General features: G+C 39.9%; 2 protein-coding genes across 2 annotated transcripts in view; one reads left to right on the forward strand and one right to left on the reverse strand.

Annotated features, from left to right (window-relative positions):
• LOC130848040 (cobalamin binding intrinsic factor-like) overlaps positions 1 to 23,930 on the reverse strand; it is an 83,945-nt gene that overhangs the window by 14,285 nt on the left and 45,730 nt on the right. The window lies entirely within an intron of this gene.
• LOC130848044 (transcobalamin-1-like) lies at positions 7,307 to 22,134 on the forward strand. Its single transcript, XM_057725853.1, has 9 exons — positions 7,307 to 7,406; positions 9,982 to 10,161; positions 12,328 to 12,468; positions 13,825 to 13,980; positions 15,617 to 15,804; positions 18,175 to 18,361; positions 19,645 to 19,831; positions 21,742 to 21,860; positions 22,032 to 22,134. The coding sequence occupies exons 1-9, from the start codon at positions 7,328 to 7,330 to the stop codon at positions 22,091 to 22,093; spliced, it is 1,299 nt and encodes a 432-aa protein (XP_057581836.1). The 5' UTR covers positions 7,307 to 7,327; the 3' UTR covers positions 22,094 to 22,134.

Consider the following 23,930-nt stretch of genomic DNA (forward strand, 5'->3'; position numbering starts at 1 on the left):
AGGAGGGGAAGAAAGGAAAGGGACAGGTTCTACATCCTAGGGTGGGGGGATCTGAAACAGAGGGGAGATTGCTGAATTTGGGGAAAAGTCCTTTATCTGATGGGGAAAGTCCTTCTCCAATGGGGGATTTCCCTGAGTCAGAAGGGAAGCATTTAGGACTGTTCAAAGAGGTTGAAGTGGCTGAGCTGTGGCCAACAGGAAAGAGTGAGAAACACACGGAGGGTCTGCACCATGGCTCAGTGTGTCCAGACTGAACCATCAATTCACAGCTGAACAGGGTGTCTGGGAGCTGGAATGTGCGGACTGGAGAACTGGTTCAGGGTGAGAAACATTGTTGGCAGTGAGGAGATAGACTGAGAGGACAGGAGGGAAGAAATCCGCAGCAGAGAGTGCCTACTGCAGAAAGCTGTGGGGCCATAGTGGCAGCTAGATATTGCTGACTCACAGCAAGGGGGAGGAGCCACGGGTGTAGCCTCTCTCTAGGCACCTGTGATGGACAAAAGAAGGACCCCTGTGGGCCTGGCTAACACACTTAGGGATAACAAAGGCCCCCGGGCAGGGCTGGCCCAGAGTGCCTGCAGCCAAGAGCCAAAAGCCTGCAGAGTGGCCCAGCTCTGGAGATATTCTGTTTACACCTGAGCCACCAGCATCCCTCTGCAACATGCACCACCATGGCCAACTGAGCTGCCATGACCCAGGCAGGGCCCCACTGCTCACTCAATCCCAGGGTAAGGAGCCACTATTGTACCCTCTCTATCCCCACACACCAGTGCTTACAGATGAACAATAAAGGAAGCTCTGCTAGCCACAGAATAATACAAAAAGCCAAAGGCAGGTAGAAGGACACTTACAGCTGAGACCCCAAGGAAACAGAAATATTAATTCTATTGATCTGATCCATTCTGGGGTTGGTTTTTTTTTTGTTTGTTTGTTTTGTTTTATTAATTACAATCTTAGTCCTAAGGGATCTACATGTTTTATAACATTTTTTATTCTATTTTTATTTTTAGCCTTTTTATATATTTCTATTTCTAGCTAAGTTTTTTGTAGTGCTGACTGTATCTCTCCTACTTTCTTTTCACCTCTATCTTTCATATACTTCCATTTCTTTCTTTTTCTTTTCATATATCCAGTCACACTACACTCTTCTATTGCCCAGTCATCTATCCTTTTTTAGTTTATTTTATCTTAATATACTTATAAGCAACATCATCGATCTGCTCAGTCTCCTTGCTTTTTTCTCCAAATGACACACTGCTTTGGTATTTATTATTTATTAGGTTTTGTCTTTCTCTTAGTTCTAAGTATAATTGTCTTATTTCATTCTGAGAATCTTCAGCCTGTCTGGTGGTACTCTTGCTCTTTATAATATTTGATCCTAGCTTTCAACATCTCCCTGGATTTGTGTTTGTGTGTGTGTGCTGTTTGTTTGTTTATTTTTGTTTTCATTTTGTTTTGTTTAGGTTTTTAATTTCTGTTGGTTTTCACTTTGATTGTCTCATAGCATATTGGGGTTCTTCTGTCAGGACTTTCTAGTGCCTTATGTTCTGTTGGATTCAGTATTTGTGTGTCTTATACATGTATGTGTTTCCTTGACTTAGCATTTATTTGACTCAACATTCTGCCATTAGTCTGGGGCTTGGACAGCCTTCTTTAAACCCCTTTATTGCTGAGATAAGCAACATCTGAAATTTGGGCTGCTATGGAAAACAAAGAAACACCATGCAGGCAAAGGAGCTGGAAAAAAACCCACAAGACGAAATAAAAGAAGAGGAAATGGGAAAATTGCCTGGAAAAAAATTCAGAGTAATGATAGTAAAGATGATACAAAATCTCAATAACAAAATACAGAAAATACAAGAAACAGTTAATAAGGACTCAGAAGAACTAAAGAGCAAACAGTAATGGACAATAAAATAACCAAAATTAAAAATACTCTAGATGGTATAAACAACCAAATAACTGAGGCAGAAGAACAAATAAGTGAGTTGTAAGATATAATGGGGGAAAAAACTGCCACAGAGCAGGAAAGAGAAAAAGGAATAAAAAGAATGGAAGACAGTCTCAGAGACCTTGGTGAAAACATGAAGTGCACCAACATTCAAATCATAGGCATCCCAGAAGAAGAAAAAAAAAAAGGGTCTGAGAAAACATTTGAAGAGGTTATAGTGGAAAACTTCCCAACATGGGAAAGGAAATAATTATTCAAGTCCAAGAAGCACAAAGAGTCCCATACAGAATAAACCCAAGGAGAAATACACCAAGGCACATATTCATCAAACTAATGACAATTAAACACAAAGAAAAAATATTAAAAGCAGCAAGAGAAAAGCAACAAATAACATATAAGGGAAAACCCATAAGGATAACAGCTGATCTTTCTGCAGGAACTCTGCAGGCCAGAAGGGAATGGCAGGATATACTGAAAGTCCTGAAAGAGAAACACCTACAGCCAAGAATACTCTACCCAGCAAGAATCTCATTCAGATCTGATGGAGAAATCAAAAGCTTTCCAGACAAGCAAAAGTTAAGAGAATTCAGCACCACCAAAGCAGCCTTCTAGCAATTGCTAAAGGAACTTTTCTAAGTAGGAAACACAAGAGAAGGAGAAGACCTACAAAAAGAAACCAAAACAATTAAGAACATGCTAATTGGAACACACATGTCAACAATCACCTTAAATGTAAATGGATTAAATGCTCCAACCAAAAGACACAGACTGGCTGAATGGATACAAAGACAAGACCCTTCTCTATGCTGCCTACAAGAAACCCACTTCAGACCAAGGGATACATATAAACTGAAAGTAAAGGGATGGAAAAAGAGATTCCATGCAAATGGAAGTCAAAAGAAAGCTGGAGTAGCAATACTCATATCAGACAAATTAGGCTTTAAAGTAAAGACTATTACAAGAGACAAGGAAGGACACTATATAATGATCAAGGGATCAACCTAAGAAGAACATATCACAATTGTAAATATCTATGCACCCAACATAAGAGCCCCTCAATACATAAGGCAAATGCTAACAGCCATAAATGGGGAAATCAGCAGTAACACAATAATAGTAGGAGACTTGAACACCTCACTTACATCAATGGACAGATCATCCAAACAGAAAATAAATAAAGACACACAAGCTTCAAATGACACATTAGACCATCTCGACTTAATTGATATCTATAGGACATTCCATCCAAAAACAACAGAATACACTTTCTTCTCAAGTGCACATAGAACATTTCCCAGGATAGATCATATCTTGGGTCACAAATCAAGCCTTGGTAAAATCAATAAAATTGACATCATATCAAGCATCTTCTAAGACCACAATGAGACTAGATATCAATTACAGGAAAAAAACTGTAAGAAATACAAACAGATGGAGGCTAAACAATATGCTATTAAACAACCAAGAAATCACTAAAGAAATCAAAGATGAAATCAAAAAATATCTAGAAACAAATGACAATGAAAACACAAGAACCCAAAACCTACGGGATGCAGCAAAAGCAGCCCTAAGAGGGAAGTTTATAGCAATACAGTCCTACCTCAAGAAACAAGAAAAATTTCGAATAGACAACCTAACCTTACACCTGAAACAATTAGAGAAAGAAGAACAAAGAAACCCCAAAGTGAGCCGAAGGAAAGAAATCATAAAGATCAGATCAGAAGTAAATGAAAAAGAAAGGAAGGAAACAATAGCAAAGATCAATGAAACTAAAAGCTGGTTCTTTGAGAAGATAAACACAAGTGATAAACCATTATCCAGATTTATCAGGAAAAAAAGGGAGAAGATGCAAATCAACAGAGTTAGAAATGGAAAAAGAGAAGTAACAACTGACACTGCAGAAATACAAAAGATCATGAGAGACTACTACAAGCAACTATATGCCAATCAATTGGATAACCTGGAAGAAATGGATAAATTCTTAGAAAAAGACAATCTTCCAAGACCGAACCAGGAAGAAATAGAAACTATAAACAGACCAATCACAAGTATGGAAATTAAGACTGTGATTAAAAATCTCCCAACACACAAAAGCCCATGGCCGGATGCCTTCACAGGTGAATTCTATCAAACATTTCGAGAAGAGCTAACACATATCCTTCTCAAACTCCTCCAAAATATAGCAGAAGGAGGAACACTCCCAAACTCATTCTAAGAGGCCACCATCACCCTGGTACCAAAACCAGGCAAAGATGTCACAAAAAATGAACATTACAGGCCAATATCACTGATAAATATAGATGCAAAAATCCTCAGCAAAATACTAGCTAACAGAATCCAACAGCACATTAAAAAAATCATACTCCATGATTAAGTGGGGTGTATCCCTGGGATGCACGGATACTTCAATATACACCAATAAATTGGTGTGATACATCATATCAGCAAATTGAAGGATAAAAACCATATGATAATCTCAAGAGATGCGGAAGAAGCTTTTGACAAAATTCAACATCCATTTATGTAAAAACTCTCCAGAAAATGGGCATAGAAGGAAATTACCTCAACATAATAAAAGCCATAAATGACAAACCAACAGCCAACATCATTCTAAATGCTGAAAAACTGAAAGCATTCCCTCTAAGAACAGGAACAGAACAAGGGTGGCCACGCTCACCATTATTATTTAACATAGTTTTGGAAGTTTTAGCCACAGCAATCAGAGAAGAAAAAGAAATAAAAGGAATCCAAATTGGAAAAGAAGAAGTAAAATTGTCACTCTTTGCAGATGACATATGGTACATAGAAAACCCTAAAGACTCTACCAGAAAACTGCTAGCACTAATTGATGAATTCAGTAAAGCAGCAGGATACAAAAGTAATGCAGTGTATAAGAATCTCTTGCATTCCTATACACTAACAACGAAAGAACAGAAAGAGAAATTAAGGAAAGTCTCCCATTTACCATTGCAAGAAAAAGAATAAAATACTTAGGGATAAACCTGCCTAAGGAGGTAAAAGACCTGTATGCAGAAAACTATAAGACACTGATGAAAGAAATCAAAGATGATACATACAGATGGAGAGATATACCATGTTCTTTGATTGGAAGAATCAACATTGTGAAAATGCCTATCCTACCCAAAGCAATTTACAGATTCAACACAATCCCTATCAAATTACCAACAGCATTTTTCACAGAACTAGAACAAGAAATCTTACGATTGTATGAAAACACAAAAGACCCCGAATAGCCCAAGCAATCTTGAAAAGGAAATATGGAGTTGGTGGAATTAGGCTTCCTGACTTCAAACTATACTACAAGGCCACAGTGATCAAGACAGTATGGTACTGGCACAAAAATAGAAAGGAAGATCAATGGAACAGAACAGAGAACTCAGAGGTAAGGACAAGCACATACGGGCAGCTTATCTTTGACAAAGGAGGCGAGAATATACAATGGAAAAAAGCCTCTTCAATAAGTGGTGCTGGAAAATTGCATAGCAACAGGTAAAAGAATGAAATTAGAATACTTCCTAACACCATACACAAAAATAAACTCAAAATGGATTAAAGACCTAACTGCAAGGCCAGACACTATAAAACTCCTAGAGGAAAACATAGGCAGAACACTCTATGACATACATCAAAGCAAGATCCTTTTTGACCCACCTCCTAGAATCATGGAAATAAAATCAAGAATAAACAAATGGGACCTCATGAAACTTAAAAGCTTTTGCACAGTGAAAGAAACCATAAACAAGACAAGAAGGCAACCCTCAGAATAGGAGAAAATACTTGCCAACGAAGCAATGGACAAAGGATTAATCTCCAAAATATACAAGCATCACATGCAGCTTAATACCAAAAAAGCAAATAACCCAATCCACAAATGGGCAGAAGACCTAAATAGACATTTCTCCAAAGAAGACATACAGATGGCCAACAAACACATGAAAAGATGCTCAACATCACTCATCATTAGAGAAATGCAAGTCAAAGCCACAATGAGGTATCACCTCACACCGGTCAGAATGCCCATCATCAAAAATCTAGAAACAATAAATGTTGGAAAGGGTGTGGAGAAATGGGTACTCTCCTGCCCTGTTGGTGGGAATGTAAGTTGGTACAGCCAGCATGGAAAATAGTTTGGAGATTCCTTAAAATACTAAAAATAGAACTACCATATGATCCAGTAATCCCACTCCTGGGCATATACCGTGAGAAAACCATAATCCAAAAAGAAACATGTACCATAACGTTTATTGCAGCACTATTTACAATAGCCAGGACATGGAAGCAACCTAAATGCCCATCAACAGAGGAATGGATAAAGAAGATGTGGCACATATGTACAATGGAATATTACTCAGCTATAAAAAGGAATGAAATGGAGCTATATGTCATGAGGTGGATAGACCTAGAGTCTGTCATGCAGAGTGAAGTAAGCCAGAAAGAGAAAAACAAATACTGTATGCTAACTCATATATACGGAATCTAAAAAAAAAGAAAATGATACTGATGAACCAAGTGACAGGGCAAGAATAAAGATGCAGATGTAGACAACAGACTTGAGGACCCAGGGAGCAGAGTTCCAAGATGAAGCTGGGATGATGTGAGAGAGTAGCATTGACATATATACACTACCAAATGTAAAGTAGATAGTAGCTAGTGGGAAGCTGCTGCATAACACAGGGAGATTAACTCGATGATGAGTGATGACTTAGAGGGGTGGGACAGGGAGGGTGAGAAGGAGTCATGGGAGGGTGGGGATATGGGGCTATATGTATAAATACAGCTGATTCACTTTGTTGTACAGCAGAAACTGGCACAACAGTGTAAATAAAGTATACTCCAATAAAGAGCTTAAAAATTAAAATTAAAAAAAGAAAATAAAAAGAAAACACTACACCAAAGACCTTCCCATGTGCTAGACTCCCCCATCCCACCTGCTCCAACTTCAGACTTACAACTTCTACCTTTATTTTTATATGGTGTAAGTCCTGCCCCCAACAAATCTAATCTCTCAGAAGACATAAATAAAATAACGAAAGTGGAATAGGAAAGAGGGAACATTACTGAAAACAGCCATTCACATAATTTATTCTTGTTGGGCTGAAGGCAAGTATAGAAGAGGAACCCTAAACGTTTGGAAAAGGAAATAAGGAAAAATTATTTCCTCATGCTCCCTGACCATACCTTTCAAGTCTTCTTCCTGGTTTATTACGTTATTTGGACAACCACACTTGACCACACCTCCTGACTTATTCAATATTTGTTTGAGGTAAACTGAAGGAGCAGCTCTCCATTACCCTCTGTCCATCACCCAATAAATAGCCAGCCAAGCCCTCACCATTCCTGTTCACTGTTGGAGAGATGACACCATCACACAAGCTGCCCCTACTGGGGTTGCTATTGTTTTCTCTTATCCCAGGTCAACGATGCCAGATCTGTGGTGAGTACACTTTGACCTAAAATTGCTCTAGCATGATAGTTTGAAGGCTACTGACCGGGGGCTTTGTGTAGAGTTTCCTGGGAAAAGACCCTCTATGAGTAACATAAAGGGTGGCAGGAGGTGGTGAGGAAAGTTCCGCGATGTATGTTGTTATAAGAGGGACCATAGATTCAATATTAAGTTGCCTACCTCTCCTTCCAATGCCAAGATCCTTTCTACCACAACAGGCCTGCCAAGTAACTGTCTATTCTTATTCATTTTCAATGATAGAAAACTCATGATTCCAGAAAATTTTCCAGATCATGGAAAGGTATCTTGTGATTTTGAGATGCAGTCTATTTTTAAGAAGTTCAACCCATGGCTTTGGGGTTAACTCCTTGTAACTACACAGAAAAAAAATGTTAATAATCTCTTTCAAATAATGAAGACTGCTCTCTTGTCATTTCTGAGTTTAGATATTCCAAGCTACGCATCTCCCTCTTTTCAACTCTTCCCCCACAGGACATGGGTAGAAACCCATCACCTCTCCTCTGGGCGTAGGCTCTGGAGAGTGTGTGATTTTATTAAAAATAGTGACTAAGAGAAAGAAGAACTGGGTTCAGGTATAGCCTTGACCCCTTAATAGCCAAATGATCCAATGTTTCTGAATTTTTTTCATCTTCATCCATAAATGGAGGATAATCCGGGAAAGGTGTTCAAGCAGGTGATTTCTTAAAATCTGGTATAGCTCACAGGTGCATGATGTCTCTACTGTAAGTCCTTACCCTGGAACTGAGCTTCAAGCCAGTCCAAAGATGGCGGCACACTGCAGTGCCAGCTGCTGCTCCCTTTCCTAGTCTGTAGCCTGCAAGAAGCACTCCATCCCACAGCAGAAAGACTAAAGCACAGAATCTGCCAGCTCAATTGTTTTACCTGGCTTGTCATTGCCTGTGTTGTATCCTAAGAACAGGGAGTCTCTATGGAGCTGTGAAGTTTCATTCATTGTACAAAATCATTAGCTTTGTTTTGAGTGGTTAAGGAAGCCAATTTGAGTTGTGGATGGGAACTAAAAAGTCTGTTTCAGTGCCAGGAAATCTGCTGTACTGGATGCTTCCAGCAAACCTCAGAGGTGACTCACAATTGTCAAATTGTGCCTGAAAAAACCCATGACCTTTCTACAATCACTCCATTCAGATCTTCCTGACTCTCTCTTCTAAAGTAAGAAAGGTGGGCAAGGAAAATAATATTTCCTGGACTCTCTTAGGATAGTGATAGAAACTCAAGTTGAGCTAGAGGCAATAATAATGTACAGTATTTTATAGTTTTTTTAGTTTTTTTTTTTTGTCCAGTATCTGTGGAGTAGGTGCTAATATCCACCATTTTAATTGACGTCAAGAAAGTTACATAACTTTCCCCCCAGTTATAAGTTAGGGAGCAAAGAATCCAGCCAAGGTCTGCCTGAAGCCAGGGTTCATATTCTTCTCACTTTCCCACAAACCCATGAGATAATCTGGAAATGGGTAAATTTTCTTAGGATTATGGTCAAAGAATATTTAGAAATGTTTTCCATGACAGTTAACTCTTCTTATTCTCCTCCAGTCTCTAGGGGGCTCTGGATTTTCTTTCTTTTTTTTTTTTTTTAAGCTCTTTATTAGAATATAATTGCTTTACACTGTTGTGCCAGTTTTTGCTGTACAACAAAGTGAATCAGCTGTATTGATACATATATCCCCATATCCCCTCCCTCCCATAACTCCCTCCTGCCCTCCCTATCCCAGCCCTCTAAGTCATCCCCCATCATCAAGCTGATCTCCATGTGTTATACAGCAGCTTCCCACTAGCTATATATTTTATATTTGTTGGTGTATATATGTCAATGCTACTCTCTCACTTCGTCCCGACTTCCCCTTCGCCCCTCCCCCAAGATGTTCTTTTTAATTTCACAGTGTCCTGAGACTCCCTCCATCTTTGTCCCTGAGATTTGGACACGTTGTAGGCTAAAACTGGAGGGTTTTCCCAAAGGGTCCATAAAGCTGAATAAAGGTGTTGATGCTAGGCCATGTGGGCCATCAGACAATGCAGCTTTGGGGTCAATCACCAATGACACGTAGACTTTTTGCCTTCTTTCTCTTCCCTCTTCTCTTCAGCACTAACCCAAGTGAATTAGAAGATGGAGAAGGAGATACCTGAATCCAGAAAGTAGATTGGGCTGTAGGCTGGGAGTCAGAAGATGTGTATTACAGTCTCATTTAAGGCTCCAAATGCCAAGGTCTCTCTAAGGACACCCTCTCTAGGCTTCAAATTAGGTAACGGTACTAGACCCACCAGGCAAGACTTATATTCTGCCAGGATGCAATGTAAGGCTGAACTCGTTGTTAAAATATTGAACACTTCCATGCTGGTTGGCAAGAAAGGAATACCTGGCAGAGAGGGGCTCCAGACCCAGCTTTGTATTGTTCCAGCAACATTGGCAGCGGCTGCTGGCTGGGCCTATGTTCCTGCCATAGCTGTTACTAAATATTTTAAAAACAGCCCTGTTCCTAGCCCTAATATTTGACGAGTGTGTGTTTCTTATTTCCTCCCTCCTTTGCTGCAGAGGTAAGCGAAGACGACTACTACCATCTAAAACCTCTGGTAAACACAATGGTATATTCAAGTTATACCAAAGGAATCCAAGATGCCAACATCCTGTTGACCCTCAGACTTGTTGGCATTCATGACCAAAGCCTAGAACAACAGCTGACTCAACGAATCAAACAAGATGTGAGAAAGAGAGGTGAGTGCCTATATTTCCCAGAAGACTTAGGGAAAGACTTACCTATCTGTAAAGATGATCTCCAGTGAGTCCTAAAAATTGTGTGTCCAAAACATCGCTAGTACATCAATCTTAGCTCTAGAAAACTTGAAGTGAAGGGGAGTTGAAATAAAATGTTGTACACATGGGACTTAGATAATGTTATAAACCAATGTTACCTAAATTAAAAAAAAAATCTAGCACAAGTATGTAGTGGGGAGTTTTGGGAATAAAGTTCACATGACATTCAAAAAAACTGAAGTGACAAAAAGGGACCTCAAAACATCAATCTCCTGCCACTGCGACCACTTCCTCTAGAGCTAGGCCTTCCTTCTTTGGGCCCTGAAAATCATTTTCCTTCAAGAATTTACAAGGAAAAGCAAAGTAAATGACAGAGTCTCATCCATTAAGACTGTTCTATCATCTAGCTGAGTTCACGACCAGACAGGTCGTGTGGACCACACCCAAGAAAGCTGACAGTAGAGAGGCAACCACAGAACAGTGGAGATGTGGACTGAGTTTGAGACCAGATTCCACTGTGAGCCTCTCATTTAAATATGGAGCCTTAGCTTTCTAATGGGTATAAGGGGGAAATACAGCCACCCCTACCTACCTAACAATATTACTGTGAGAGTGAGGAGCATCTGGAGAGCTTGGATACTCTATAGGGCAGAACATACACATCACTCATTCCTATCCTGGCAAGATGGTGCCCACAAGAAGGGAACATACCAAGGATTTTTTTATTTTTTTTTTCTTTAAGAACTTTTTTTCAAGCTCTTGATTGGAATATAATTGCTTTGCACTCTTGCACCAGTTTTAGAGGTACACCAATGTGAATCAGCTGTATTTATACTTATATCCTCATATCCCCTCCCTCCTGCGACTCCCTCCCCCCCTCCCTGTCCTGGCCCTCTAAGTCATCACCCATCATCGAGTTGATCTCCCTTTGTTATACAGCAACTTCTCACTAGCTATCGATTTTACATTTTTTAGTGTATCTATGTCTATGCTACTCTCTCACTTAGTCCCAGCTTCCCCTTTGTCCCCCTCCCCAACCCTGTGTCCTCAAGTCCGTTAAGAACTTTTATTGAGATACAATTGACAGACAATAAGCTGCATATATATAAAGTGTACGATTTGATTTTTTTTCTTATTAGTAATGTATATATGGCAATCCCAATCTCCCTATTCATTCCCCCCCAACCCCCGCCCCCCGGCTTTCCCCACTTGGTGTCCATATGTTTGTTCTCTACATCTGTGTCTCTATTTCTGCCTTGCAAATCAGTTGATTTGTACCATTTTCCTACATTCTGCATATATGTGTTAATATACGATGTTTGTTTTTCTCTTTCTGACTCACTTTACTCTGTAAGACAGTCTCTAGGTTGATCCATGTCTCTACAAATGTCCCAGTTTTGTTCCTTTTTACAGCTGAGTAATAATCCATTGTATATATGTACCACGTCTTCTTTATCCATTCATCTGTTGATGGACATTTAGGTTGCTTCCATGTCCTGGCTGTTGTAAATAGTGGTTCAGTGAACATTGGAGTGCATGTGTCTTTTTGAATTATGGTTTACTCTGGGTATATGCCCAGTAGTGGGATTGCTGGGTCATATGTTAATTGTATTTTTAGTTTTTTAAGGAACCTCCAAACTGTTTTCCATAGTGGCTGTATCAATTTACATTCCCACCAACAGTGCAAGAGGGTTCCCTTCTCTCCACACCCTCTCCAGCATTTACGGTTTGTAGATTTTCTGATGATGCCCATTCTAAACGGTGTGAGGTGATACCTCATGGTAGTTTTGATTTGCATTTCTCTAATAATTAGTGATGTTGAGCAGCTTTTCATGTGCCTCTTGGAAAAACCTTATTATTTATTTTTATTCTATGTTCATTTTTATAAGGATTACATGATTCCAAAAAGAGCCCATAATCTCATAGGAAAGACTAAGATCTCGCTTGAATTTCTACAGTACTGCTCGCAAAGGCTCTGTTGGGGGGATAAAGAAGAGAACGGTAAAATATCAGTAAAGAGTAGAGCAGGAGAAAGAAGTGACAGCAACATAAGTCACAAGGAAGACAGGAGGTCAAAAAAAAATCATAAGCGTGTACCTTATTTAACTTGAATACTTTTCTTTTCAGTGTCAGAGGTAACCTCGGGACAGCTTGCCTTGGTTATTCTGGCTTTGGGAGCGTGTAAAAACCCTGATGAAGTGTTTATACGTGATGCTCATCTGGTTAGCAAACTAGGAGAGAAATTCAAAGCAGAACTTGAGAATATGGGTGAGAATCAAGTGTTCAGAGACCCTGGACACCCTTGTCTTCTTCTCCACTGATCCAGAGCTGTATGAAGTAGGGGTACTCTTTCCTTCTCCTCTTCACTCCATTCCTCCCACTATACCTTCGAAGATCACTTTCCCTTCTTCCTTCTTTCAACATGCATCTTGAATTTTCTTTTCCAGTGTGTTCAACTGAGCAGGGACCATACCTTACATAGCATGATGAATACACACACCCACACTCAAACATACAGGTCACAGTTCTCTAGTCCTTCAGAAGCTTGGCATTTAGACAGATTACACCAGAAACAGCTGAGCACTGCAAGACACTGTATCATAAGCACCAAAGCATACACATATGAGTCTAGTACAAGAGCTAAAGATGGCAAAAGGTACTTTATCACTGGGAAGAATAAGTTGGCCATCATGGCTGCTAGTGAGGTACATTTCTGGGTTCTAGTCCTAACTGTGTAACCACCTGGACATCAGGTATTACTTTTTAAAAAAATTTTATTGGAGTATAATTGATTTACAATGTTGTGTTAGTTTCAGGTATACAGCAAATTGAATCAGTTATACATATACATATATCCACTCTTTTTTTTATTTTTCCCATATAGGTCATTACAGAGTATTGAATAGAGTTCCCTGTGCTATACAGTAGGATCTTATTAGTTATCTATTTTATATAGAGAAGCATGTATATGTCAATCCAATCTCCCAATTTATCCCTACCCCTCCTTATCCCATGATAGTCATATATTTGTTTTCTACATCTGTGACTCTACTTCTGTTTTGTGAATAAGTTCATTTGTGCCATTTTTTTAGATTCCACATATAAGCTATACCATATGACATTTGTCTTTCTGTGTCTGACTTACTTTACTCAGTAGGACAATCTCTGGGTCCATCCATGTTGCTTCAAATGGCATTATTTTGTTCTTTTTATGGCTGAGTAATATTCCATTGTATATATGCACCACTTCTTCTTTATCCATTCCTCTGCTGATGGACATTTAGGTTTCTTCCATGTCCTGGCTGTTGTAAATACTGCTGCAATGAACATTGGGATGTATGTATCTTTTCAAATTATGTTTTCTTTTTCGGGTATATGCCTAGAACTGGGAGTATGTTTTATCTCTTTAGTGCTGAATCTCCTCAGTTATAACACGAGATGAGTTGAGTTGAATAAGATCCTTTAAATTTCTCAAGTTTGCAGATTCTACATGTGATCTCTCCCCTCTGTTAGTCACCTCTCTTTAAATGTAAAGAAATGGAGATAAAGTAAGTAGAAAGAAGCTTAAAATGTACTACTCCACTACCACTTCCATGAATAAGGTATTTCTTTTCTCTCTGCCAGAAACTCACAATGGCAATCCTCTGACTAACTATTACCAGCTCAGCCTGACCCTTTTGGCCTTGTGTCTGTTTGATGGGAACTACTCAATCCCCGACGTTACTTATTACTTCACTCCTGAAAATAAAAACTATTATTTTGATGACCATTTCTCCGTAGGTGAGTCATTGAACCCAATTCCCTTGGTTACGAGGACACAGGCACCAATAGGCCCTGCCCTTTGCATTCTTCTACCAATAAGTACTTGAATTTTTTCTATCCTCTTTACCCTAGTCTCCTTAGAAGAGATTTTTTTTTTTTAGAAGAATGGATATTGGATGGTATTTAAGCCTCTTTCTAGATGTGCAGCGTAGTAGAAAGAACGGGTTCCTACTCCCCCTTTGCTTTGAGTAACCAACGGATGCCAACCCTTGACTTTAATTTTCCCATCTGCAAAATGAGGCTAGATCATGAAAATCTTCAGATAAGACATCCTAGGAAGTATAAATGTTAGAGAAAGAGAATGCAGTGGAATTCATTTATCTCAACCCCGCATCTTTCTCTCATCTATTGGGACCATTTGGATGTGTGGGTTTACTTGAACAATACAACCTCTCCACTGGCTAGGCCCAATATTTTCATCAGTAAAGTGTGTATCCACCATGGAGAAGGACCAGAAATTTCCCACTGGGTCAGTTTACTCATCCAAAAATAAGTCCCCTTTAGTCAGGCAGGTAGTGTTGGTGCTCAGTCCCTATGGACCCAGATCCACAAGCTCATTTTTCTCCAAGAAGCTAAAAGAAAATCACCATTCAGTGTCTCAGGATAGTAAGGAGAATGTGAGTTTCTTATATTCCATTTTCTATGAGAGATGGAAGGCACCATGCCTACAGAACAGAGGGAACCAAGTAAAGAGCCAAAAACAAACAAACAAAAAAAAGACCTCATCTTCTATTCTCCCAATCTCTTGCCTCCCCTTCTCCATTGAGGAGGTTTACTGATTGTTACCCGTTTTTTTTTTTTTTTTTTTTTTTAATTTGGCTGCGTTGTGTCTTCGTTGCTGTGCACAGGCTTTCTCTAGTTTTGGCGAGCGTTGGCTAATTTTCCTTGTGGTTCACGAGCTTTTCATTGCAGTAGCAACTCTTGTTGTGGAGCATGGGCTCTAGGCACGGGGGCTTCAGTAGTTGTGGCTCACGGTCTCTAGAGCACAGGCTCAGTAATTGCAGTGCATGGGCTTAGTTGCTCCATGGTATGTGGGATCTTCCCCGACCAGGGATCAAACCTGTGTCCCCTGCACTGGCAAGTGTATTCTTAACCACTGTGCCGCCAGAGAAGTCCCAGGAGATTTATTGAATTAAACAGTTCTCTTAAGTGCTATTTTTTAATCACTCTAATGGAAACCTTGGAACTTTACAAAGACATATTTATATGATACATTTTCCTGGATTTTCTCAATTTCTTTGCCAATATGGCTGAAAGATAAAAAAGATGACAACCACCAGGATGTAAAAGTTTATGTTTGCACCTACAAGTCCATATGTGTTTCTATGACGAAGATGTGAGTTTGAGTACAAGGTACATAGCTATTCAACATAAGGAAGGAGTCTTGCAATATTTGAGAGTTTAGTGCCAGAGGGATGACTGCTCTATTTTGAAATTCTTCTCTCCCATCATTAGCTAGCATGACCAACCATCCCAGTTTGCCCAGATTTGTCCTATTATTAGTACTAAAAGCCCCACATACCAGGAAACCACTCTGTGCAGGGCGAACCAGTGTGGTTAGTCACCCTATCACCCATGTTTTGCTTCCTGACAGATACTGGAGCAATGGCTGTTCTTTCTCTAACCTGTGTGAATAGGAGTATAGAAAGTGAGAAGATTAAAGCAGGTACAGAGGATTCAAACAAAATCCATAAATATACCAAAAAACTGGTAGAGAAGATTCTGTCTACGAAAACAGATGGTCTCTTTGGAAACAAATTTAGCACAGGAGAAGCTATGCAGGTAAGTCAAAAGATAAAACAGCAGATAGAAAAGGGAATCATGGAGGAATGCAACTTCCTTATCCTTCCTTATTGGCCTCCTAAAGACGTATTATCCATTCTGTTTCCTATACTGGCTTTGATTTTACTCACGTGATTCCCCTCCCTTGCCTCAAATGTATTCTCCTCTCCTTTACATTTCCATATCTGATGCTTTTATGAAGATTTTTCTGACTACATTAAAAAATTCTAGAGTCTGCTACAATCTATCTTGTTTTCTATCACATACAACTTCACACTTTACCATGTACCATTGTTTGGTGTTTCATCTTACCTCCCAAATTAGGTTATGGAAATAATAAGTGGTAGTAGCAGTAACAGCAGCTGGTATTTATTGACATTTTCATTAATGCCCACAATTACCCAATGAAGAAAGAATTATTGCCTCCATTTTCTAAAATAAGAGCGAGTCACAGAGTACTGATAACTTGCCTAATAATATAAAGCCAAGGAGTGATGCAGACAGGGATGGGACTGAAATAGTTTATCTCTAAACTCACACTCAATGCCTATACTGTCCTGTATATGTTCCTTGAAGACTGAGAATCTTTTCCTGCATTTACTCACTGACCTACTCATCTCTAAAGGGTAGATATAAGAAGAGATTAAGAAAGGTTTATGCAAAGAAAAAAAAATTTCGCCGAATCTTTGGTATGAATTGGGGTCTACCAGGCTGACTCAGGGTGAGAGGACTTTCAGAGAAAGAGAAGAAGCAAGGACAAAGGACAAAGGCACCAAAGAATATTACATAATTTAGGAAGGGCAAGGTTTCAGCACAGCCAGCCCAAGATGCTTGGGAAAAATTACAAGATGAGGCTGATGATGTAAGCCAGGGTCCAAGCATAAAATTGTTCATATTATCACTGTTTACACTTGCTAAGTTTGAAAATGAATATAAAACAGTGGTTTGCCATTCTGGCTGCATGTTTGAGTCACCTGGAGGAGTTTTTAGCAAATACTAATGTTTACACCCCACACCAACCAGTTTAAACAGAAATTTAGGGGTGGAATATGGGCCTTGGTCTTGTTTAGAAACCCAACAGGTGGTATTCATTCACGGCAGGACCAAGAGCTGCTTCCCTACCAGACAGTTTATAAGAGAAAATAGAATATGATGATAATTTTTTTTTTAATATCCTACAAACGCCGGTTGACTACTTGGTTATCTTTAAGAGTCTTCAAGAAAAATTGAAAAGGTGAACTGTCCTTCCCTGAGAAACTACAGAGCAGCATCTTCAAGTTCAGTCCATTTCAGTCCTTCTTTTACACTAATACCTTCCTAATTTTTCCTACCCTGTAATTCTGCCCCTTCAGTCCAGTTTACACCTGCCGCCTGCATAGTTTCTGTTCCAGAACCTATTAGACTTCCCCCTGTCAAGCAAATGATGGCAGATACCCCACCATGAAATTCAAGGGTCTGCCAATCTGGTCCCAACCTCTTTCTGCAGGCTGTCCTTCCTGAGTGTTCCCTCTACACCAGTCCTCATAAGCCAGGAGGAATCCTCAGGGGATTGTACTAAAATGCAGATACTCTCATCATGGCCAGGCCAGGCTCTGGCCATTCCTGCTTTATCCCCTTTGGTCACACTGTTGCCTGCTCATGTCACCTACCACAACACCATCATACCACGAGGCCCTATTCAAGTATCACCTTCTCCACCAAGCCTTTCCTCAGGCTCACTAAATGTTTATGAGCTATTCCTCTTTAGAAAGGCCATGCCACTAGATGCTTCTCTTAGGACATTCATCTTAGGGACTCCATTTTTCTTTCCTTCTTCTTCTTTTTTTTTTTTTTTTGGCTGTTACCACCGCAGGACCTTCATTGCGCCTTGCGGGACCTTTTTTTAGTTGCAGCGCGGGGGATCTCCGTTGCAGCACGTGAGCTCCTTAGTTGCAGCATGCATGTGGGATCTAGTTTTCTGACCAGGGATTGAACCTGGGCTCCCTGCATTGGGAGGGCAGAGTCTTAGACACTGGACCACTAGGGAATTCCCAAGGGACTCGTTTACAAGAATCTGTTAGCGCTATTTATGGAGTGCCTCCTATATGACAGGTATTGTTTCAGCGTCAGCGATACAAGAGTGAATATGATAACGTCTGTTCTCATTGACCCTCTGAGAGTTTGTGTGATTAAACAATTCCCACCTCCCCACCCAAATGAGCTTATAAGCTTCCTGATGAAGGGAAAGGTATATTAGTGGTCTAAGGTGGTTCCTATGTAGTCAATGTCCAATAAAGAGTTACTAAATTAATTAGATGCAGATTTTCCCCTTACGTTAAGTTTCTCTCATTTATTCTCATCGTCTCTCTATTTCCCTCTCTCTCTCATCAGGCTCTCTTTGTCTCATCAAACTATTACAAAAATAAACATAATTGCCAAGAAACTCTGCGCATAGTACTTCAAGAAGTTTCTCAGGGAGCATTCCATCTGCCAATTGCTGCAGCCCAGATCTTACCAGCCCTGATGGGAAAGACCTACTTGGATGTTAACAAAAACTCTTTTTGTGCCCACAGTCCAGGTATAGCCCTAAGGAGTAAATTATTCTGCCTTTCAGCATAACACCCAAAATGTGTGAGACTTAGGTGTCCTCAGGGACCAAAAGTGGCTAGTTAAACCTCTAAAGCATAACGGTTCCCAGATAGAACTCAGCCCTCCATATGTCATCAGAGATCATCACCACCTGAGGATTTGTCTTTAACAGGGCAGTAGATGCTGTTCTTGGTTCAAACACTGATGAACAAGGTAGAGTTGATTAAAGGATGTCTGTCTCCAAAGGGATGATTTCTGATTGCTGGATACAGAGATTTCCTGAGCATCCTTCACATCCTAAAAAGTATGGTGTCTCTGACTTTTCATTATGCTCAGTGAGTGATTCCTCAGAGACATAAGACTTTAAGGTGGAAAGCATATGACAATATTATAAGAAAATTGCAGCATTAATCAAACAACTGATTTTGCAACAAGGTATAAAGAAAGAAGACTTTCTCTTCTACCTTGTTCATTTCTGGTTCGGCCAGATTTCGGTTCAGGGAACTTGGACAACATGTTTAACCTCTAAGCTTCAGTTTTGGACCATAAGAAATGTGAATGATAATAGTACATGACATTTGTAAGGACTGAAGGAGATAATTCATGTAAAATGATTAGTACAGTACCTGGCACATAATGTTTTCAATAAATGTTAAGAAATGAAAAAAGCAGGGGATTGGGAAAAATACGGGAAGGGCACTAAGGGATATAAACTTCCTGTTATAAAATAAATAACTGATGGGAATATAATGTACAGCAAGGAGAATATAGTCAATAATATTATAATAACTTGTATGGTGACAGATGGTTTCTAGAGTTACCATGGTGATCAATTCATAATGAATTTAAGTCCAATCATGTTTTACACCTGAAACTAACATAATATTGTATGTCAACTATACTTCATTAAAAAAATTAAAAGGCAAAAAAGAAAATAAAGAAAAGGGGGGAGCATTACTGTGTGCTTCACAAAAGCAGAAAAAAAAATCAGGAGCCTCTGTGAGAAATGGGAGATGGGGCAATTGAATTGCTGAAACAGCTGGAAGTTGAGGCAAGCTCAAGCCTTCACAAGCTGGTGAGTATCTGGCTTTAATTTGTGTTTTAGTCACATGAGAGATCCGCCTGTCGAGTGCTGACACTTGCCCCTCATACAAACCCTCTTCTGCATAAAGGGAAAGAGTCATTGCATAGAGGTTGTATAGGTGTGCAGACTCTAATGCCATTCTTATTACTCCTTGTAATAATTCTTCTCTGCCTTTCTGTCTCTGCCAGTTAAATTCAACATCTCCACTGATGAGGCTGTAACTGCGACACCTACTGTCTCACGCTCGAATATTTTGGTCAATTACTCTGTGCGAATCAATGAAACATTAGATTCTGCCAATATCACTGTGAAAAATGGTTCTGTCTTCCTTGATGTGATGAAGGAAGCTGAGAAACAAAATGAGGCTGCATTTCGGTATGTCTGTCCATAACCTAAGGTTAAGGAACACAATGTGATTATGACTCAGCAGGAATACATCTGCACCTGAATACAATGTACATTTCAAACACCTCTCCGTCAGTACCTTTCATCCACATCGCACGGCGGGGGTTTACAAAACGGAGGTGAAACTTTTCCTCTTCTAGGACATAGCAGATATTAAATTATCACTCACTGAACAGATAAATAAGTACCAGGGATCTCTCTTCTGTCAGTAAAACTCTGTCAATAAATAGAACCTCTTAAGTCAGACATTTTGTGTTTAGAACAGTGGTTCTTAACTATTTTTGAACCACTGACCCCTTTGAAAGTCAGATGAATGGGAGTCTCATCCCAGAAAAATGAACATATGCACAAAACATGTCATTGATTTTTTTAAATTTTATATTGGAGTATAGTTGAGTAACAATGTGTTAGTTTCAGGTGTACAGCAAAGTGCTTCATTTATACCCATAAACCATCCGTTCTTCTTCAAATTCTTTTCCCATTTAGGCTCTTACAGAATACTGCACTGAGTTTCCTTTGCTATACAGTAGGTTCTTGTAGGTTATCTGCTTTAAATATAGTAGTGTGTACATGTCAATCCCAAACTCCTAATCTATCCCTCCACAACCCTACCCCCGCCACCCTTTCCCCCTGGTAACCATCAGTTTGTTCTCTAAGTCTGCGAGTGCAAAACTTGTCGTTTAAATCAGAGGTTGCACAAATGCCCACAAGCTTCTCCATGCCACCCCAGCTTTGAGGAGATTCATGGACTCCTAGATTAAGGTTCTCTGGCCTAGAAAGTCCAAAAATTAATGTTAAAATATTGACTTTGCCTCTGAAAAATATGGGCTATTTGGCTCCTTAAACCTAACTGACAATAGTTTATTAATTTATTAGTAAATTAATAATTTATTAAGTTTATCTAATAACATGCTATAAGATGCCACAGAGAAAATCATATATATATGAAAATATATGTCTCTGTGTGTGTGTGTGTGTATATATATATATATATATATATATATATATAATTATAAAGCCTGCTTTCAAGTGTTCCCAAGAAGGTAGAGAAATGTGACTAAAGAATGTGAAAAAGACATTGACTAGGTACCTTTTTTAAATAAATTTATTTATTTTTATTTATTTATTTACTTTATTTATTTGTGGGCTGTGTTGACTCTTCATTGCTGCACACAGGCTTTCTCTAATTGCGGCGAGCAGGAGCTACTCTTCATTGTGGTGCACGGGCTCCTCATTGTGACGGCCTCTCTTGTTGTGGATCACAGGCTGTAGGCCTGCGGGCTTCAGTAGTTGCAACACACAGGCTCAATTGTTGTGGTGCATGGGCTTAGTTGCTCTGTGGCATGTGAGATCTTCCTGGGGCAGGGATCCAACCCGTGTCCCTTGCATTGGCAGGCGGACTGAAACCCTGCTCCACCTAGGAAGTCCCTAGGTCAGTTTTTAATAAACAAACATGAGCTATTAAATTATCCTTTCCTGTTCTGCTTTCCTAAGTGCCTCTAGCAGAACTGGTTAACACTTTCTTGTACTGCTGTAGTATCTTCAACCGTTACTGTCTTGGGTAGAAGATTAGAAATTGTTGAAGGCAAAGTGTCTACGATAGCAGGAAGGAGGAGCAGAAACTAGGGGCATCATTTCTCTAATTTTGCATGGATTGTACAGGGCCGCATCAGAATGACCTGAAATGTTTATGAAACATGCAGATTCCTGGTCCAAGCCCAGACCTACAGAATCAAAGTATATGGGGACAGGGCCAGGAGATCTGCATTTTTTGTAATATCTTCAAGTGATTCTTAGGTACATTAAAGTTTGAGAAACACCTATGGAGAGTTGCCTTTGTACACTTGACATTCCTGTAACCCATTCACTGTTTCCCACAGCTTCACAGCGGAGGATAGCCCATGGGGCCCCTACATCACCTCTGTTCAGGGCATAAGGGCCAACACTGATGACAGAACCTACTGGAAACTTCTGAGTGATGGCCAACCACTGACCCAAGGTAAGGGAGAGTACAACAAACGACCCCACAGAGGGAGATGCCCAAAGCATCCAGGTGTGAGGGTATAAGCTTAGGCGGGGAACATGCCAAGGATTTGGAGAGCCTTATCTATTATTTGATGATTTGGTGGTCAAAGCATTTAACCCATTTCTCTTTCTTCTTCCTTTTCAGGAGCTGGGAGTTATGTTGTGAAAAATGGAGAGTATTTGGAGGTTTGTTGGAGCAAATACTAATAAAATCAAACCTTGCCCAGCTACCTCTAACCCTTTAGTAGTAGAATTCCATGTGGAAATTGATCTTATGCCTTCCTTTTCACTTATCTCAATCCCTATAGCCCAGCCTCTACTTCTTTCTTTGAATGTTCAACAAAAGATCAACAAGTATACAAAAAGAGCATGTTCTAACCATTTCATACCAAAAGGGAATTACTATTAGAGAGAAGACTACCTCAGGAAGAAGCGAAGTGAAAGAGATTAGACCAACCTGTCCAATAAGCTGAGTTCTACTCAAGGTTCCCCTGCTAACTATCTGAGTGACCTTGGGCACCTGGGGAAAATGGAGATTAGGTTCTAGGTCTATTGGTGCAGCAGCAACCAATGAGATCAAGGAGAAACTTTGTAGAGAGCTTGAGCTCTCTGAGATCCAGATGCAAGGGAGGAACTGAGTACACATATTAGACTTACACAGGCAATGGGAGAGAGAAAAACATTACCCTGGAGAAAGGGTAAAATGTGAGGCTTATACATAAAAGTCAGTCCACAAAGTCTGAGGAACAATTTCATCCCCTCCTCCAGCTACCTCCCCTGGGTCGCACTTGTTCTCCCACATTTATTTTCCTTTTATTTTGCCACAAAAATCACCCTTATAGGCATATCATCAAAATACACATGGAAAAAAATGATTCCAATGTTCATTTCAGCAGAATTCACTTAAACAAATAAAGTTGAGTCATGTCTAAGCATGAGCTGGGTTACACTTTTCACTGAGTTCCTGGGCTTCGTGCACATTAAGTCAGGAACCAGCAGTGCCTTTAAGATGCCAAAGGGCAAACGGTGCTTCAGATAAAGCATAAAGTAACCCATTTAAAATAACCTCCAGGGCTTCCTAGGTGGTGCAGTGGTTACAAATCCTCCTGCCAAGGCAGGAGACACGGGTTCAATCCCTGCTCCAGGAAGATTCCACATGCCACAGAGCAACTAAGCCCTGTGCCACAACTATTGAGCCCATGTGCCACAACTACTGATGTTCACACGTCTAGAGCCCGTGCTCCACAACAAGAGATGCCACAGCAATGAGGAGCCTGCGCACCACAGACCCAACACAGCCAGTAAATAAATAAATAAAATGTATTAAAAAATAAAATAAAATAAAGTAACCTCCAAAGGGAAGAGGCCTGTAGGTAGAATTAGTTAACTTATTTCAGCAATGTCTCCCTCATTTTTCCTTGTGTTTTCATGATACTCTTCTCTTCCTCCCCTCCTCCAGCAACCCTGCTTCATTCATAATCAGGGTTTGAACCGTCTTCCTAAAACACTGCTTTCTGGCACTGATCTTCAACTCTCAGGTTCAGCTCTGCCCTGGCCTTTATTACCTGGGTGTGACAGATGCCTTCATAACTGCACAGCAAGGGATTCCATTCTCTTGGGTCTGTGTCCCATCTTGAAAGCTAAGTTAGAGACGGGGGACCTCCATGGTGCTGTGACCATGGGGTACCAGCTGTCAGATCTATTTGTAGACTATACAGCCTATGTGAAATTGAAGGATAATGGTTTAAGGTCACAAATACGCAAACCCTTAGGACTGTCATTACTCTCCATCATAGTGTGACCATACAGTTTATCATCCAACCACAACCCTGTTAAGTGTGAAAGTGGGTGGAACTCCAGCAGAAAAATGTTTTTCAAAGCTGGGCTTAATGAAGAGAAACAATTAATGACAATTTCACACAGTGAAGAACTTAATCTGTTTCCATAGATATTTGGATTTTATATTTTTCAAGACCAATAAAATACTCATAATCCAGGGCATTATAAAAGGCTGGAAGCTCAACAGGGCTTCAGAGGCTGTCCA

Source organism: Hippopotamus amphibius, chromosome 3, assembly GCF_030028045.1.
Source record: "Hippopotamus amphibius kiboko isolate mHipAmp2 chromosome 3, mHipAmp2.hap2, whole genome shotgun sequence".
Taxonomy (NCBI): domain Eukaryota; kingdom Metazoa; phylum Chordata; class Mammalia; order Artiodactyla; family Hippopotamidae; genus Hippopotamus; species Hippopotamus amphibius.